The sequence below is a fragment of the Monodelphis domestica genome, chromosome 7, assembly GCF_027887165.1.
Source record: "Monodelphis domestica isolate mMonDom1 chromosome 7, mMonDom1.pri, whole genome shotgun sequence".
NCBI lineage: Eukaryota > Metazoa > Chordata > Mammalia > Didelphimorphia > Didelphidae > Monodelphis > Monodelphis domestica.
Genome location: NC_077233.1, coordinates 137,302,901 through 137,322,101, shown reverse-complemented (window position 1 = coordinate 137,322,101; position 19,201 = coordinate 137,302,901). Strand labels below are relative to the sequence as shown.

Sequence of the window (19,201 nt, the reverse complement as noted above, 5' to 3'; positions counted from 1 at the left end):
TTGCATTTTAGGCTGGAAACTTTGTTAATGGAAAACTAACTTTCTCTTGGGTTCTGTGAGTTTATCTAAGTGACTCCCAGACCTGGGCCCCATAGACAGGCCTCTCTTAAAGTAGAAGCACAGTTGAACATTTAATCTCAAAATGGTTATCAGGTTAACCTGAACTGGAATTTACTTTTTGGATTTAACAACTTCTGTCCAGCCTATTGCTGTGTTCATTCAGTCAACAAGTATCAAGTGCCTTCTATATGCTAGGCACAGTGCTAAGCCTGGGGTTTCATAGGCAAAAAGCAAAATGACCTGAACCCTCAAGGAATTTGTATTTTATCAGAGCCATCATATACATATGTTATGATGTACAAAATTGATGCCAAAGGTAGTGTGTAAGTATATACAAGATAATGGGGGGAGAGAATGAGCCCAGCAGCCAGGAATATGAGGAAGGGCCTTATGCATGAGGGAGTGCTTGAGCCAAGCTTTGAAGGAAGTTAAGGCTCCTGAAAGATTAGGGTGAAAAGGCATGCAGATGGGAGATAAAATGTTTTGTACAAGGAACAGCAGAGTTCATGAAGTGAAGTAATGTAAAATTAGAAAGGTTAACATAATATATAGTAATAGAAAGGTTTGGAGGGGCAAACCTAGGAGCTCTAGATAAAAAGCCAGAATTAGATCAGATCTAACCTCAGATACTTCCTAACTGTGGGGGCAAGTCACTTAACCTCCATTGCCTAGCTTTTGCCACTCTTCTGCCTTGGAACCAATACTTGGTATTGATTCTAAAATGGAAGGTAGGGTTTGGTTTGGTTTGGTTTGATTTGGTTTTAAAGAAAAGAATTGATAACTAAGACAGAAGGTAAAAGTCTGAGAGAGAGAGAGAGATTTAGGCCAGATTGTGAAGGGCTTTATGTATCAGAGAGCAGTTTGTATTTGATCCTAGAAATACAAGAGAGCCAGTAGAGTGTGAGGAGGAAAGTGATCAGATAAGATCCGTGCTTTAGGAATGTCATGTTGGTAGCTGTGTGGAAGATGAGTTGGAGAGACAGACTATTGTTTAGGCAGAAAGAGCCCACTGAATGGGGGGGGGGGGGGTCAAGCATTTATTAAATTTCCTGTGTACCAGGCATCATACTAAACACAGAGGATACAAAGAAAGTACAAAAACACTCCCTGGCTTCAAGGAGCTCATATTCTAATGAATTTCTGATGAAAGAGGGTCCATGTAAATTACCAGATATTTACAAGACAGAGGCAGAGTAGGTGGCACAGTGGATAGGGTGCTGGGTCTAAAGTCATTCCTTCCTATGTTCAGATCTAGCCTCAAACGTTTATTAGCTGTGTGACTCTGAGAAAGTCACTTGACCCTGTTTGCTTCTGACTCCTCATATATGAGATGAGCTGGAGAAGGAAATGACCAACCTCTTCAATATCTTTGCCAAGAAAATAAGGTCATAGAGAGTTGGATACAACTGAACAACAGCAACAATCTAGAAGGGAAGGCTCTAGTAGTTAGTCAGGAAACTGCAAAAGGTCTCCTGTGGAAGGTGGACTGTGAACTGAGGCTTGAAAGAAGCTAGGGAACCTAAGAGGCAGAGGTGAGAAGGGAGAGTATTTTAGGCCTGGGAGACAATCAGTACAGAAGTCAGGGATGGTCTTGAGAACTTGCAAGGAGCAGCAAGCAGTAGAGGGGAGTCAAGTATGTAAAGGCTAGAAGGGCTAGGTGACAAAGAACTTTCAATGCCAAACAGAGGGTTTTATTTTTGACTCTGGAGGTGATACCAGTTGGAGCTTATTAAGTCTTCATGTTTGTGGGGGCCAAACAGGGAAATGCTGGATAACATGGTCAGACATTTGCTTTAGAACAATCACTTTGATAGCCAAGTGGAGAGTGGATTCATGTGGGCAAAGATGAGGCAGAGAGAAAAATTAGAGGAGATTTGGCAGTAATCCAGAGGAGAGGTGAGGAGGGCCTGAATTAATGTTAGTAGAGAGAAGAAATGGGCATATGTGAGAGATGTTGTGATTGTAGGAATGAAGAGATTTGGCAACAGATTGGATATATGGGGTGAGGGAAAAGGAGAACTTGAAAGTGACACAAAGGTTGTAGATAGACCTGGGAGACTAGAAGGAAAGTCTGGAAGAGAGAGGATTTGAATGGAAGGTTGTTTTGGATGTATTGAAAGGCTTAGGGACATTCATTGTGAGCTATTGAAAAGGCATTTGATGACCTGGCACTATATCTCAGGCTCAGGAGGCTCAATGGATTGAAAGCTAGGCCTAGAGATGAGATCCTGGGTTCAAATATGGCCTCAGACACTTCTTAGTTATGTGACCTTGGGCTAGTTATTTAACCCCCCATTACCTAGCCCTTACCGATCTTTCAGTATCTATTCTAAGATGGAAGGTAACAGTTTTTTGAGAGAGAAAGGAGAAAGCCACTAAGGATATGTATGAACCCTAGGAATCACCTACATAGGAGATGATCATTGAACCCAAAGGAGGTTATAAAATCATCAGGTGAATAGATATAGAAAGAAAAAAGAAAAGGGTTGAAGTGAGAACCTTAGGGAATACTCATAATTAATTAATAGAAAATAGAAAATGGACCAACAAAAGAGAGTGATTGCTTAAATAGTTGAAGAACCAAGACAGAGCAGTGCCATATAATCCCAGAGAGTAGATGGTAACCAGCAGTGGTAGGTAGGTGCTGCAGGGAAGTCAGCAAGGGTGAGGATTAGAAAAAAACCATTCAATCTGGAAAATATAAGTGGTAACTTTGGAGAGAACAGTTTCTTTTTAATGATGAGATCAGAAGCCAGATTGCTGAAGGCTTGAAAGAAAATGAGAGAAGAGGAAGTGGTGCCTCTGCCTAGTTGTGTAACCTTAAGTGAATTCCTTAAACTCTCAGAGCGGTATAGAGTCTCCTCTATAAAATGGGGCTAATCCCAACAGTCTCTATCTACCTCACAGGGTTTTGTGGGGATCAGATAAAACAATGTAAATCAAAGCATATTGTAATAGTCTAATAGTATACAAATCAAGGGTTCATGGATTAATAATAATAAAAGTAGTTAGCATGTAATGCCTACTGTGTGCCAGGCCAGGTCCTAAACACTTAAAAAACATTATCACGTATCATTTGCACAATAACCCATTGTGGTAGATGCTTTTATTGTCCTCATTTTACAATTAAGGAAACTGAGACAGCGGTTAAGTGACTTGTCTGAGTCCAGCATCTGACTGCAGCCCCTTTTTCTCCACTCTAGGCTTTATCCACTGCCTTCATTAGATTAGAGCTTCAAAAGACATTCAAGGAGTTCTTTACCTGGAGCCTGTGGATAGTGGAAAAAATTACATCTTTATTTTCACACCATTGGCTTGCTTTTGTAATCCTTATGTATTTTGTTTAATACATTTAAAATCTTCTGGGGGGCAGCTGGGGGGCTCAGTGGATTGAAAGTCAGACCTAGAGATAGGAGGTCCTAGGTTCAAATGTGACCTCAGACATGTCCTAGCTGTGTGACCCTGGGCAAGTCACTTAACCCCCATTGCCTAGCCCTTACCACTCTTCTGCCTTGGAACCAATACACAGTATTGATTCCAAGACCTAAGGTAAGGGTCTAAAAATAAATAAATAAATAAATAAACAAATAAATAAATAAATAAATGAACAAATAAATAAATAAATAAATGAAATCTTCTGAGCCCCTAGGCTTCACCACACTGCCAAAGGAGTCCAAGACACAAAAAGATAAAGAAGCCCAGTCTAGAACAACTATATCATTATATAGATGAGGAAGTTAGGCTGTTGTTATTTGGAGTCCCTAAGAGCTTAAACACCCTCCCTGCAATAAAAGCAGTTCCTGCCAATGCTTGGTGTGCTGAGTAGCCCTGAGCTTAGCTACACTTTGCTGTGCTACCCACATGATTCATTTGCATTCAGCCATAAGAGTTTGGGCTCACCATGATCTCAGCACTTTCCTGTTAGTCTGGACAAGAAGCAATGCAGTGTATTGGAGAGCTTTTGGAGTTAGAAGCTTCCAGGCTCAAACTCTGCCACTTAACTGCTTCTGGGACTTGGGCAAGTTATTGCTGCTTTCTGGGCCTCAGGTTTCACATCTGTAAAATGAGAGATTGAACTAGATCAGAGGTGTGAACTAGAAACAGATCCTTGTGGGGTAGTCACTTAGAAAATCACAAATTAACATTATCTGTGGTGTGTCATATTCTTAGTTGTTTTGTTGAACTTTCCCCAGTTACCTTCTAATCCAGTTCTTATAGTTTGACCCCTCTGAAGTAGAATGATTTCTTCTAAGAGCCCTCCAGTTTAAAATCTGTTTCTCTGATCAAGGCTTGAAATTATATTAATAAGAGGGAACATCTGGATAACTGGAGGAGGAGAGGAGTTATGGATTGCAAAATCAAATCCCATTTGTGTTCAGCTTTTTAAAGTCTGAAATATCTTAGTATTGAGATGCAGAATACAGAAAAGCCAGTCTGCTCAACGGGGAAAGCTGCTTTTCATTTCACAATTGACTCAAGGGTGCCTCTCTATTAAAGACTCTTTCTAATAAGTGTCAATAATAAGTGAACATGTGAATAGAAACTTTTCCCACCTTTCCCCCATCTTCTCACCTCCCCTAGAAAAACCCAGAGTCTCAGAGATGAATCTATTTGCTGACAAAGATATGGAGGCTTGGGGGGAGTGGGGAGTAGGGAGAATTTCCCTTCTTAAAATCTTTCAGTTTGGGACAAATTCAACTCAGCTGCAGCAGGAGTTTTGATTGGCTGAGGCCGGGGTTTTCCAGGGTGATTTGCATATTGTCCAGTTCTCTGCATGCCTTTCTGTTTACATCACTTCAGAAAGACACATAGAGGCACCCACGCAGATTGAGCAAGAGACATTTTGAAAGAGGATGAGTGCAGGACCAGCAGGAATTTCCTAGGAGGTAAACCGTTTTGTCTGTTCCAGGCTCTGGGGTAACAGTTGGGTATATTTCAGCAGAGCTGCTGATGCTGCCACTGCCACTGCCACCCCCACCATCATCACGGTTTGGATTTGTTGCTGATGAAATTGGCATTTTGCACTTTTCCTGTAGCAAACTGTGGTTCCTGGTAACATATGGATATTAAAATTCAGGTTAGTTAATTATCAGCAAACTCATACTGACCCAGCAACTTAATTGTTTTCTGTTCTGTGGCTGATGTGGTAGCCCAGGCTGAGGGGAATATTTGAAATCAAATTAATTTCCTGTCTCTAACTCTGCATCTCTCAGGAAGCACTTCATTTAATGTTTCTGTAGTGTGACTGCTGTTCTGCCAAATACTGTTGGCTAATTTGTTACTAACTTGTTTTCCCAATGAAATCTAGCTTAGAAGTTTCTCTGCTTCCTTGGTTTCTTTGCTCTGGACTTTGGACCCCTGGCTAAGCAGCCATCAAGACGGCACCTTAGCCCAAACCTGCTTAATGTTCTGCTGTTTGTCTTAACCTCCCAAGATTGAAAATTGTATCGAGAAATTGTTGTATCCTGTTATAAATCCTTGTCTAAAGCATGCTTGGAAGAGCCTTTTGTGTTTGACTTTTCTTTTGTGTGGAGGAAGTAAATACCTGTTTCATACCTGGGGGGGAAAAAAATACATCTTAAAACTGCCAGTTTTCCCTCTGGTAAGAGCTTTTCTATCTGCCCTAGAAGCAAAGTCTGTAGTTTCTATGTTAATGCCAGCTCAGGTGTCCTAGTTAGAACCATGTAGTCCAGGGTTTCGAGGCACAGCTAACCGAGAACAGAAGGGAGACCCTGAGGGCTGTCCTAGTTTTGTTTTGTGTGTGAACCAAACAGTCCGGGTGAGGAGTTAGATCACATGTTTTCCTGAACCGAGACTGCTAGTGATTGTTCCCAGGTTGTAGAAGCTGGCCAGCCCTTTGAACTTTGGTATCTCACCTGTTGTAGCACCTTTTTTTTCCCCTAATATATTTTTGGAGACTTCACAGGCTGCTTAGTGCTTTGTCCAGCAGAACCCAGACAGCAATGTAGATTTTTTTGCTCTGCTTCCCCTGAACCAATGTGGTATAGATTTGGGTCTAGCCTGAAGATTAGAATCAGAAATCCTAGAAATGGAAGGACCTTTAAAAAATTATCTAGTCTAGGGTGGCAAGGTATCTCAGTGGATCGAGTGCCAGGCCTGGAGATCAGAGATCTTGGATTCAAATATGATCTCAGATACTTCCTAGCTGAGTGACCCTGGACAAGCCACTTAACTGCATCACCTAGCCCTTACTGGTGTTCTGTCTTGGAACCATGTACACTATTGATTCTAAGATAGAAGGGGAGAGTTTAAAAAAAAATCATTTAGTCCAAAGGTCCCCAAACTTTTTATACAGGGGGCCAGTTCACTGTCCCTCAGACTGTTGGAGGGCCAGACTAAAAAAAATCTATGAGCAAATCTTGCCACTGTCTGGGATAGTGGAGACTGCAGCGCTGGCTGTGATGGCCCTGTCACCCCTTGCACAGGTCCATCACCGCCACCACTATACCAGGCAGCAGTATACACAGTGTGGAATCCCCTCCCCTAGATCGCCACTCACCCACTCACCGTGCTGACATCTTCTATTGTGCATCCACCTAATCCTTTGCGCTGCACCTTGTTCTTGTTCAGTTACTCTCAGAACAAAGTGCCATGCAAAGGATTACATCACCGGAAGTAGTACTTTACATGAGTGACACTGCGCTTTGTGGCTCTGCCACATACAGTGCTCTTCTCACTGACCACCAATGAAAGAGGTACCCCTTCCGGAAGTGTGGTAGGGGCCAGATAAATGGCCTCAGGGGGCTGCATGTGGCCCCTGGGCTGTAGTTTGGGGACCCCTGATTTAGTCTAACCTTCCTATTTTGTAGGTGAAGAAACTAAGATCCAGAAAGAGTTTATGATCTGAATTCCAGGTATGTAGAGAGCTAGGCCCCAGGGCAGCTTTTCTTCTGTTCTCCCAACTTGGGAATGAAATAATGTTTTGGGGCAGAATGGGTCATACAACCATATAGCCATTTTAGTTGAAAGTGAAGGTTCTTATCTTTCCTACTAACCCTAGGGATGACTGGTAATGGGGGAAGGAGGGGTAAGCATCATTGTCTTGGAGCTCTGGCTCAGGATTCTTCTCATTCCAGAATATTTGAAAAAGCTGTAAGCAAGCCACATGTGCATGGCCTTCATTCTGGGTGGCTTTTTCCCCTAGTGAACACTCACCCTCCTGCTAGCCCCCTCTGCCCCCTTATGGTACTATATGGTTCCAACTATCTGTGAGATGCTATAACACTTAATGCTCATTTCATAGGACATCACTATCCTACCTGCTTTGAAGCTGTGGGTGGTTTGTGTTTACAGGCCTGCTGGGGAGTGTTTCAGCCAATCAATCCAGCCACTTTTTCTTGGAGGCAAGGTATTAACCTGTTTGCTGTGTGATCTCTGATACAGCAGAAAGAACACAGGCTTCAGAGTCAGAGGCCTAGGTTCAGGCTCTTTCTCTGACACTCTGACCTTAGCAAGTCACTTAACTATCAATTAAGGGGGTTAGTCTTTGAGGTCCCTTCTAGCTCTAGGTCAGCAATCTGTGTGTGTAGAAAAGCAAACACTTGGACTCTGCCTTCAAAGAGCTGCCAAACTAATTGGGGAAATGAGACATATGGAAAGGCAAACTCATTATCAGACTAGATGTGGCAAGTGCCAGATGAATGGAAGAAACTCCAAGCCAGATGTGCAGAGGAGGGAGAGATGACGATGAGCACAGAAGGCTCCTTGTAGGAGTTGGGGTTTGAGTGATAATATGGGGCTGGTTGGGGAGAGGAGAGAGGAAGATGGCATTCTTAGGGGAATTCTGTGAGCACAGCTGCAGAGACAGAAATCTGCCAGGTGTGTTTAGGGAATGGTCAAGAGACCAGCCTGGATGCAGTGAGGTTTTATGTAGGGAGGTATGTGTGTGTTTCTAAGCGTCTATAGCTATACTCATGCTAGCACCATCCATTTGGTCCCATTCAGCTCTAGACCAGAATTCATAGATGAGTCCAAGGCCCAATATTACTGTATACTTTGAACCAGTCATTTTCTTTTGTTTATTTTTTTTAATCTTTACCTTCCTTAAATCAATACTCTGTATTTGTTCTAAAGCAGAAGTGGCAAAGGCTAGGCTGTGGGATTTAAGTGACTTGCCCAAAGTCACTCAGCTAGGAAGTGTCTGAGGTCACATTTGAACTCAGGACCTCCTGTCTCTGGGCTGGGCTCTCAATCTCCTGAGCCACCCAGTGGTCCCCAAACTAATCATTTTTTCAGAGCCTGTTTCTTCACCCATAAAATGAAAGCAATAGCCCCTGCCCTGCCTACCTCCCAGAGGTATTAAGAGCATCAAATGAGATAGCACCTTCTAAAGTATAAAGTCAGTGCAAAGAGGGGCAGGGGTGTTATTACAGAGATCTTTATTATGTAGAACATGGGCTCCTGACAGTATCGTCTTCCCCTTCATGCCTTTGAAGCAAGACCCGGACCATAAGGAATATTGGATGATTAACTCATGATCCTAGCCAACATAAACTGACTCATTTTGGTTTTCCTATTGAAAGTGAAAGATCTGTAAGTTAGGATTGAATGCAATCACCTTTCAGCCTCTATTATCAGCCCTCCTCACCATAATGACTCAATCAACTCTGGAATACTTGTAGTCTCTGCCTTGGAGGAACTCCTGTCACAAATACATGAGAAGAATTCACACTAATTCACAAAATAACTTGGCCCTATGAAGCTTCAGACTATAGTACAGTAACATCCTCCTTCAGATACAAAATGGGGGTGGGTGTCTAAGTGGTTAGAGAGTCAGGCCTAGAGATGGGAGGTCCTGGGTTCAAATGTGGCCTCAGACTCTTCCTAGCAGGGTAACCCTGGGCAAGTCACTTAACCCCAATTATCCAGCCCTTACTGCTCTTCTGCCCTGGAACTGGTACTCAGTATCAATTCTCAGACAGAAAAATGAAGGCTTAAAGAAAAAAAAAAGATACAAAATTGTGCCATTTTATAGCTTATCCTGTTAAGCTTTTAGCACTATGGAACCATGGTATGTTGAAATTGGGAAGTTAGGGATCATGAAATATGACATACAGCACCCTTTTTTTTTTTCTTCATTTTTTACTGATAAGGAAACTAAAGCTCAGGAGAATGCAGGGACTTGCCCAAGATCATACAATAAGTTAATGAAGAGAACCCTGGATATAATAAGAGCAGAAGGCCTAAATCTGACTCACTGCACTCCTACCTACTTCAGTCAATATTTCTCAGTTAACTATATATGCAAGGTACTTGGGAAACAAAGACAAATATTAAACAGTACTCCCCCTCAAGAAACTTATTTTCCATGTTGATGTGACTGATCAGCTTAGGTTTTGCAGGGCCTAAATAGAGCCATATGGCTATGGCTGCTTAGCCTGGCCTCTGGAACAAGGGCTCTGTACCGGGAAAGGGTCCCATCTGAGAAGGAAGGAGTGTTTGAAGGCAGATATGTGGTAGGGGTGAGGGGGTCAGACAGGATCTACTGCAAAGGCCCAAGGCATTCTGATCCCTTGATTTTTTATGTCTAAAGGAAACAATGCTTTTTAGTCCCATTGGTTTATGGAATTGTCAGGCTCTTTCCTCTCCAATCTCAGACAGGAATTATTGCTCATCTGTCTCCCTGCCAGGCTAATGATCCCCTCCCTTAAACCCCCCTCCCCCATCAGCTTGAGAAAAATTCCAATGCCTGGGGATCTTCCACTTTTAAGATTTAGTGCTGTGATTCCAGGATAACAGCACCCCCATTCACTCCCCTATCCCCTGTCCCATTAGCTTCTTCTCCCCTATGTCCTTAGAAGTCAAGCTGCCTCTGTACTGAAGGAACCAAGGCATCCTGGCCTAGACATAAGACAGGCTGAAGCTACAACTGAGATTAAAAGCAGTTAAGTGATTCTCCAGGGGGTCACATAACTACACATAATTAAATATATGAGATGGTGTTTGAACTCACTCAGGACCTCCAAGTCCTCTCTCCACTGTTTTCCATGGAGCTCCTTGGTTATCCCAACCTAGCCCAATGCCTAGGACAGTGATGGCAAACCTATGGCACAGGTGCCAAAGCATGCAGAGCACTCTCTGTGGGCATGAAGCTGCCCCACCCCAAGTTTGTTACTAGAAAGGCAGAGGGACTTGAGTAGAATTGCTCCTCTCCACACCTGACATCTTTTAACATCCCCCACCCCTCTGCCTAGCAGCCCAGTGAGAGTGTACAGGAGGTAAGGTGGGTGACTCACAAGCAGCAGAGCACTTGGGCCACCCCTCTCTACTCTCTACGCTCACTGAGAACATTCTTGATTTCACCCACCCCTCTGCTCAGTAGCCCAGTGGGAATGCTTTCTCCCTCCTCTATGTGAGGTAAAGAGGGGGCAGGGCCCAGTACTCCACTCTAAAAGGTTCATCATCACTGGCCTAGGCACTCTTCTAGTGAGGCCCTGCATATAAGCTTGCCCTCCCTGCTGTTTCCCTTTTGTCTTTGACAGAAACTAGGAAGTCATGTTCTGAGTCAGCTATGGGCCTGGACCCCAGACCTGTGGAGTGTCACACTTATTTTCAATTATAATTTTTAGGAAAAGATAGGATGATAGCCAGACTAAATTAGGGAGCATAGTCAGTTACTCTTGTTGTTCTTTTGGAGGCCATCCAAAAAGGGAATCTGGCATAGTGTCCTGGAAAGATTATTGTATTTGAATTCAAGACCTAGATTCAGGCCCCAATGCTGCTACTTACTACTCATGTGACCTTACATCTCTAGATTTCATTTCCTTCATCTGTGAAGTGAAAAAGCCATTCTGACGGCCTGTGATACTAGACTTGAGGTCACTATTTGAGCATAGCTGTGAGGTACAATTTTCTTTCTCATGAGTTGACAAGGCGAGTTGGTTTTTGTAATAGGATTTCAGCAATTCAGGTTCTAATACAACTCACAGACAAACCTTTTGGGTTAGAACAATGGGGAGCCATGCCTTCATGACTTATAGAATCCCACTCATGGGACAAGTGATGGTCACGGTTGGTCTACCCCACCTTACCCACACTTCTAGATGACTTGGAGCTGCCACTAGGGTTCACCAGTCTCCTGATCATGGAGTCAAAGACAGAAGGGAGGACTTTTAATGTACTTTTTATAAACACATCTGGTGCCAGAAGGACACAGAGACTTCGGCTCCTCACAATACCTATTCTTTCTTTTTTCTTTTTTAACCACCAGCAAATCTAAGTCATCACTTACTAGAGCTTTCCAAACCCCAGATCACCTGGTAGGAGGAAGCCACACAGTTCACACCATTTTCTTTATCTGGAGAGATAAGGACTTGGAACTGTGTGATTTCAAATGTAGAAAACTCATATGGATGAAGAAAATCCCACCATTGAAGACCAGCACCTTCTCTGCAATTCATAGTATTTGAGAATTGCCTAATTTTCTTCAGTGGGTTCAAACCCAGAAACTAATCCCTGTAGGCCACAAAGTAACATTATCTAGGTAGTATTTTTATTTTGTTAAAAATTTCCCAATTACATTTTAATCTGGTTCAGACTGTACTGGGGACTAGAGCACTGAGATTTAGTGATTTACCTAGAATCCCACAGCACATATGTGCCAGACATGGGCCTAGAACTCCAGGCTTTCTGATTTTGATTATACCACACTGTTTTTGTATTCCTCGTTTACAGCACAGATAAATGCACTTAATTATTTAAAGGAGATTTACCATAAGACACCACATGAGGGTGTCTATAGTGAGGGAAAAGGTATAGTAACAGATGGAAAGAGCAATAGTTTCACAATCAACAAAATTTCTCATGATTAATTCTGACCCTTAGCTCCAGTGACAAAACATATGATTTATTCTCCTTAGTTAATTCTTTCCATTTTTTCTTGGCCTGGGCCTCAATAGTTACTCATTTCTAGTTCTGATCCTTTAGATTTGCCCCTGCAAGGGAAGCCTACTAGAATCTGGATCGATCTCTAGCCCTCAATATGGCATGGGAACCCTGGGCCTAGAAGAGATCTTCCTTCCACAACTTCCTCTCACCATTAGCTCTTAGAATGTGTAATCCATTGCTTATCTGTAAAATGGGTTTGAACCAGATAACATGGTCCCTTACAGCCCTGTAATTCAATGAATTCAATGAACAAAGATTCAATTTGTAGAATCTGTTTCAAGGTACCAGAGAGAATGGAGTTGAGATAAGGGGAAAAGTAATTTAAGCCATTGACCATGACCTAGGGGAAGTCTATCCTATTCACTCAGCAAAAAGAAAAAGCCATCACTTTGGGTTTTAGTCGGGTGCTATCTCTTCTTTTCCTGAAGCCATATCCATACTCTGGACCTCTCAGAAACTACTCTTCCCCTTGCTTCAACTTGATTCTCCCTGAAAAAGATTCTTGAAGCTGGATCTTCTGTCTGGTTCTTCTCTTTCACAAAGTTTGCAGAATTACAGAATTGTAAAGGTTACCCTATCATCAGGTTCATCATAAATGATCTCTTTAACCTATGCCTTGTCGCTTTAGGCTTTGGGCTAGGCCCATGTCAGACTCTTCTGATCCTGATCAACCATGCCTTTACAACCTAACTTGTTGCTGTTGTGCAGTTGTTTCTGACTCTTTGTGATCCCCATATGGGATTTTCTTGGCAAAGGAACTGGTGGTGTTTACCATTTCATGAAGATGATGAGGAAATTGAGCAAATAGGTAGAAATGACTTGCCCAGGGTCACATAGCCAGAAAGTGTCTAAGACAGGATTTGAATTCAGGAAGATGAATCTTTTTGACTCCAAGCCAGGCACTCTGTCCCCTCTACCAGCTCTCTTCCTGCTAGGGGACTATTGATCTCAAATTAACTTGTTTTCTGGCTCTTAACTTATGCTCCTAAAGAAATTTCCCAATTCTCCAAATATTGGCCAAATGAATCTCCCAGATACACCTATGGTCCAGTAGAGATTTTTTCCCTTTTCCCGTTAGGGACCAGATATTTTCCTCACCTCAGAGGCATAAGTTACTGACTCTCATGTGGGCCTGTGGATCCTGAAGGCTACATTATTATAATACAGAACTGCATGACATTATACAGAATCATCAGCATATTGTCTCTCTCCATCAGTAATCTGACCAGGGTTATCTCACCACAGAATGCATATTATCAGTGCCAGAAAATGCAGATCTTGCTGCTATAGAGATATGTTTTGTGATATGTCAAGTGACCTATTTAAAAGTGAAAGTTTGAGTGGATATTAACAACGAGGGCACAATTTTCTTTTATTTTGGTTATTTTTTGATATTGTTATTTTTAAAGATTTTATTTTCCCAATTACATGTAATTTTCAACATATATTTTCCAAAATTATAAGATCCAAACTGTCTCTCCCTCCTTTCCCTCCCCTCAATAGGAGATGGTAAGCAATTTGGTCTGGGCCATACATGTACTATCATGCAAAACACACTTCCATATTGATCGTTGTTGTTAAGAGCACACTCATGCAAAACCAAAACCCCAAAATAAAACCATATATACACTGATGTAAAAGATAGTATGTTTTGATCTGCATCCATCCAATTCCAACAGTTCTTTCTCTGGAGGCAGACAATATTCCCCATCATAAGTCTTTCAGAATTGTTCCAGATTATTGCATTGCTGAGAATAGCCAAGTTTTTGGTTTATCGTCATACAACATTGCTGTTACTGTGTTAAATGTTCTCCCAGTTCTGCTTTTCTTTCTGCATCAATTCCTGCAGATCTTTCCAGCTTTTTCTGAAATCACCCTGCTCATCGTTTCTTATAGCACAACAGTATTCCATCACTAACATGTACCACAATTTGTTTAGCCATTCCCCAATTGAGGGACATCCCCATACTTTCTAATTTTTTGCCACTACAAAAAGAGCTACTACAAATATTTTTACACACGTGTGTCCTTTCCCCTTTTTTATGACCTCCTTGGGATGCAGACCCAATTATAGGATCAAAAGGTATGCTCAGTTTTATGGCTCTTTGGACCTAGTTCCAAATTGGTGGGCACAATTTTCAAATGTGGAAGGTACAAGATTAAGTTTGCAATCCTTGAGATACAAATGCCTTCTGGCCTGAGTTTAGGATTTAAGCCACCATGCATGGAAAGAAGGCAAGAAGTCCAAAGTGTGCTTCAGGGCAGCAATGCTTTTTGTTAGTCCTCAGCCTGGCTTTTTTAAAAACCTAGACTGAGGGGACAGCTAGGTGACCCTGTGGATTGAGCCAAGCAGAGAGACTGGAATTGCTAGATTCAAGTCTGGCCTCAGACACTTCCTAGCTGTGTGACCCTGGACAAGTCACTTAACCCCCATTGGCTAGCCCTTACTGCTCTTCTGCCCTGGAACCAATACATTGATTCTTAGATAGAAGGTAAGAGTTTCTTAGATAGTATTGATTCTTAGATAGAAGGTAAGAGTTTAAAATAAAAATTAAAGGTCCTGCCCTCAAGGTTATTATATTTTTTTAACCTCTTCGCTCTTGGTATTAATTCTAAGACAGAAGAGCAGCAAGATCTAGATCAGTGATGGCAAACCTTTTAGAGACAGAGTGCTGGGTCCTGCTCCCACCCCATTCCCCACTTATTGTTATGCCCAACCCCCCTACCCACCCCAGATAGGGGAGGGAGGAAGCGCTCCCATTGGGCTGCTGGGCAGAGAGGCAGGGGAAGTGAGGAAAGTCCTCAGGCACATGAAGAGAGGGAGTGGAAAAGCTCTGCCCTAGTCCCTCTGGCTTTCTAGTAACAAACTGGTGGGTGACTGTAGGCATGACCACAGAGAGGGCTCTGTGAGTCCTTTTGGACATGCATGCCATAGGTTTGCCATCACTGGTCTAGACTATTGGAATTAAGTGACTTGCCCAGGGTTACACAGCTAGGGAGCATCTGAGACCAGATTTGACCCCAGGCCCTCTAACTCCAGGCCTGGTTCTCTATCCACTGTGCTACCTAGCTGTCCTCGGGGAGATTATACTCCAATCGGAGAAGAAAAACATAGGGAAATGATAAGCAGGAGAGTTTTGTTCTGGGATGGTCTGGTGTCTAGGCCAGCAAAGATAGTGTATTAAATCACCCATCAGTTGAGTTGGGCACTAGGATGGGAGATGAATCAGATGTGGTACCTGCTCTCACAAAGCTTATACTACCATCAGAAAATACTTCCTTACTATTAGAACTCTGCAGAAGTGGAATGACCTGTGGAGGGAGTGGGCTTTCTTTCATTGGAAATCTTCAAACAAAGGCAAGATGATGTTAATTGCCTTATAAAGAAGATTCTTGGTCAGGCAAGGGACTTGATGACCTCTAAAGTCCCATCCAACTGTCAGATTCCATGCTAAACATATTTAAGCTACTGAATGTTAGAATGACAACTAGATAGAATTCAAATTCAAAAAGGCATGAGAGATTAGGACTGCGGAAATAGCATAGTGGAGCAGAAAGAACTCTGTGCCTTGAACTCAGAAGATGACTTCTAATTCAGCAAGCCACTAATAAATAATTGGCTGGGTGACTTTGGATAAATCATTTCATGCCTCTGAATCTGAATCCTTATGTGGCAAGTGGGGATATTAACGCTAGTTGTAATTACCTTACAGTATTGTGCAGAACGTGCTCTATAAAGTACTATATAGAAATGTAACATTATTGCTAATTATTATAATTAAAGGTGAGTGATCCCATCAAATGTCAGTTGTACTCTGTTGGCATTATCCCTTACTGTGAATTTCTAGTTATTGTTTTAGAATTAATAACAATAGTCTTAATGTGTTGTTTTTAAAGAAACTAATCCACATTGGGCAATATTTTTCTCTTCTCCTTGCTGCCTTTGCTCTTGGATGTGCCCCAAGCAACAGAGCAACATTCATCCTTGGCTTCTGAGCCTAGGCCTCACACTTGGTCCCAAGAGAGGAAAATCAGTGCCTTGCCCAAATAGCTCAGGCATATCTTAGTGTGGCCTCTGAGTCAGGCTGGGGAAGCACAGCCTATCACTCAGGCTGTCTAATCAAAATTTATATGGAATCTTAATGGCTCATGATCCCAAATCTCATTTTTCCCCAGCCTAAAAAATAGCCACATAGTTGCTTCATCCAGCAGTCCAGGGAATGGAGCCCTTGAGTGGGTTGGGTGATGATAATGTGAAATTTGCTGCCACAGTGGTCCCCAGAACCAATACTTGCCCTAGAGGGGATTGTCTATATACCATGAGAGTCCCTCCTCCAATCCCCAAATCTCCAGTATAGTTATTCCTCCTGTTCCTGCTAATATCTAGTTATAGCAACCTTGACAAATGAGGATTGACCAAGGAAGTGAGATTGGGGCCAAAGTAACCACTATGCTTCTCCTCCAAGCCCCCCACATCAAACTTTAATTCATCAAACTCTACTCACTCCTTAGAGATGGACAAATGCTAGAAGATTTGGGGTTAGGCAAGGGAGGGGGACAGTAAAAGTTGAGGCAAGAAAATTGGGCAGCAGAATCATGCCTGTTTCTACCTCTGCCTGTATCTAGGACTTCTCTCAATTCCTTTTGGTTCTCCACTCTGAGGGAGATAGAACTCCCTGCTCTCTTCCCAGCCATCTCTTCCTTTGTCTTCTTTCTGAGAACATCCTACACCAGGAGTGGGATCCCACTGTCTGTAGAGATAACCAGACTGTCTTTCTCCCACCCCACCCCCTTTATCTTCCTTCTCTGGGCCAGCTTCTACCACTCAGTGGGCCAGGCCTCTGGGACAGAGATGAGCCTGGCCTGCCCTTTGGTAAAGAGAGATATTTTCCCAAAGCAAAGTCTAAAGCTAAGCAGATGGAGGGAGTGGTGATAGCCCAGCCTCCTCCTGATTCAGTTTCCCTTTCATGTGTCCTCAGCCTCCTTGCCCACACTCTGTCTCCTGCAATCCCGAGGCTATTTGACCATCAGCATCTGTTTCTGTTTTCAGTGTAAGCAACAGTGTTAATAATCACAGTGTTCTCCTAATTTTACAAGCATTATGGATGCAGCAGCTTGGAGATCAGGAGCCCTGGGTTCCAGGCCTCATTCTTTAACTAGGTTAAATTACTTTACTAATCAGGGTACCTCACAGGAGAAAAGGGGCTAGCAATCCCTGGCCTGCATACCTCACAGGAGTGTTATGATCAATGTTAGGATCAAATGAGAAAATGAAATGAGGAAAGCACTCATGACCTGGAAAGCCCTATACATAACACATGAGTGTTAGTTAACTGTTATGGACCAGGCACTGTGCTAAATGTTGGGATAAAAGAAAGGTAAAAACAGTCCCTGCCCTCCAGGAGCTCACATTCTAATAGGGAAGACACAATGTAAATAACTAGGTACATATAAGAGATAAACAGTTAGGCCATATCCACAATCACATAGCTTTAAGAAAGTCATTAAAGCCCCTCTGAGCCTCAGCATGACTAGAAAATGGTTGAATACATGTCTCCTGGTTCCAAATTTAGGTTTGATTATGTCATGTCACATCAGGGACTCCATCTTTATTCCTGTGAGATTCTATAGCATCCACCTACCTTCAATCTTATTCTAGAAGGTAAGGCCATTGACCTTTTAAAGTCAATGGCAAGAGGCAGGTCCCTGGGCTTAGCTTGGAGATAAGTACCATCTGTAAAACATGGAATTGCTATTGTGGGCAACAAGAGGAAAATCTCCCTGCCCACCCTGAGCATATGCTGACTCTTCTCTCCTCCTCCTCCACACCTCCTCCCTCCCCTACCACCCATCACTCCCAAGAGGGAAGAGGGAAGGAAATGGCCCCATCCTGGGTCTCAGACACCAGAATGAGAGTCAGGAAGTGAGACCTTTGGTATGGGATTGACTGAAGAAGGCCTTTATTTTACATGTAATTGAGGGAAAATTAAATTAAAAAAGAAAAGAAGGCCTTTAGCTTGATCCAAGTTCAGACCGGAAGCCTGCCACTGGCCTCAGCCAAGTGCTTGCAGATACTCAACACTGTAATTGCTCAGTCTTGTGCCTAAGGGGGGATTGGAGAAGTGACATTTTGATCCAAATTTGGGTATCTGCTCATGTTCTTTAAAGAAACTTTGCTTTTTCTCTCCTCCCCACAGAGGAAGCTGCCCGTGGATACTAAATGCTGCTCTAGATTATGAGCTCAAGCAAGAGTGCACGATATAATCGTTTCTCTGGTGGCCCAGCAAACCTCCCTCCCTCGGACAGCACAAACGGGGTAAGGGTGAGAGCAGGCACTCCTCTGAGTTGCTCCTAAAGCCTGGATGAGGGGCTAACTTAGGACCCCATCCCATCTTGTCTTGCTTGTTGATGGCTCAGAGAGAAGCATCCTTTCTAGAAAGGAGGAAGGACCAACATACCTTCAATACAGTCACTGAAGAGCCAACTTGTTTGTCCCATCCAGACCTTGTCACCATGGCTCATCCGAGGCCATGGGCCTTTCAATCAATAAACTGCCAGCACTGGAGCCAAAAGCCTGCTAATGCAGATGACTAGATGTGGGAGGAAGAGCCAGAGAGGGAGAGAGCTGCCAGGGCAGCACTTGGTATTTAAAGAGGACTTTATACTTTGGTGAGAAAAGATAGCCTTTCGTACTCCCCCTGCAGTTCCCTGCTTATGGCCTTGCAGAAAACAGTGCTTCCAAACTAAACTGACCACAGAACACTTTACAGCTTGAGTTAGATTCACAAAACCCGTAAGTCCTCCCGGGAGACCTGGGTTATAAAATACTGCTGAGATGGTTAGAGATCTGGGAAATTTTTAAGCAAAATAACTACCAAAATATTGCCATGTATCAGGTTTTTGATAAATTTACAATTTGATAATCTATTAGAGCAGGAAATGTCACTGGCATAAAATTTTCATGGTATCCCCAGTTCTTGTTGGCAGAACAAACAACCTCACTAGGTTTTTTGTCTTTTTTTTTTAAACCCTTACCTTCTGTCGTAGAATCAATACTTCATATTGGTTCTAAGGTGGAAGAGTGGTAAAGACTAGGCCATGGGGATCAAGTGTTCACACAACCAGGAAGTGTCTGAGGCCAGATCTCACTAGGGTTTTATGAAACACCATTTAGGAGATGCTGATGCAGAGGATGACTGCTTGTTTTTCACATTCTGGTTAGCCTCTCCGCTGT

General features: G+C 42.8%; 1 protein-coding gene and 1 long non-coding RNA gene across 8 annotated transcripts in view; one reads left to right on the top strand and one right to left on the bottom strand.

The window, feature by feature from the left end:
* TRAF7 (TNF receptor associated factor 7) overlaps positions 1–19,201 on the top strand; it is a 59,294-nt gene that overhangs the window by 8,712 nt on the left and 31,381 nt on the right. For 2 of the 7 annotated variants that reach the window (XM_056805593.1, XM_007499386.3), the window contains exons 2-3: positions 4,970–5,137; positions 18,165–18,283. The exons of 2 other annotated variants lie outside the window; for them this stretch is intronic. In XM_056805593.1, coding sequence (XP_056661571.1) covers positions 18,203–18,283 — 81 coding nt within the window. In that variant the 5' untranslated portion in view covers positions 4,970–5,137; positions 18,165–18,202. Of the gene's footprint in view, positions 1–4,969; positions 5,138–6,895; positions 6,936–18,164; positions 18,284–19,201 lie in introns of those variants that run through there. 3 more of the 7 variants (XM_056805592.1, XM_007499388.3, XM_007499387.3) reach the window with 3 other exon arrangements.
* Positions 3,145–18,605, bottom strand: LOC103102990 (uncharacterized). The gene is made up of 3 exons (XR_470344.3): positions 18,426–18,605; positions 3,961–4,116; positions 3,145–3,329 (listed from the first exon to the last, which is right to left on the bottom strand). It is a non-coding gene; the product is annotated as an uncharacterized LOC103102990 (long non-coding RNA).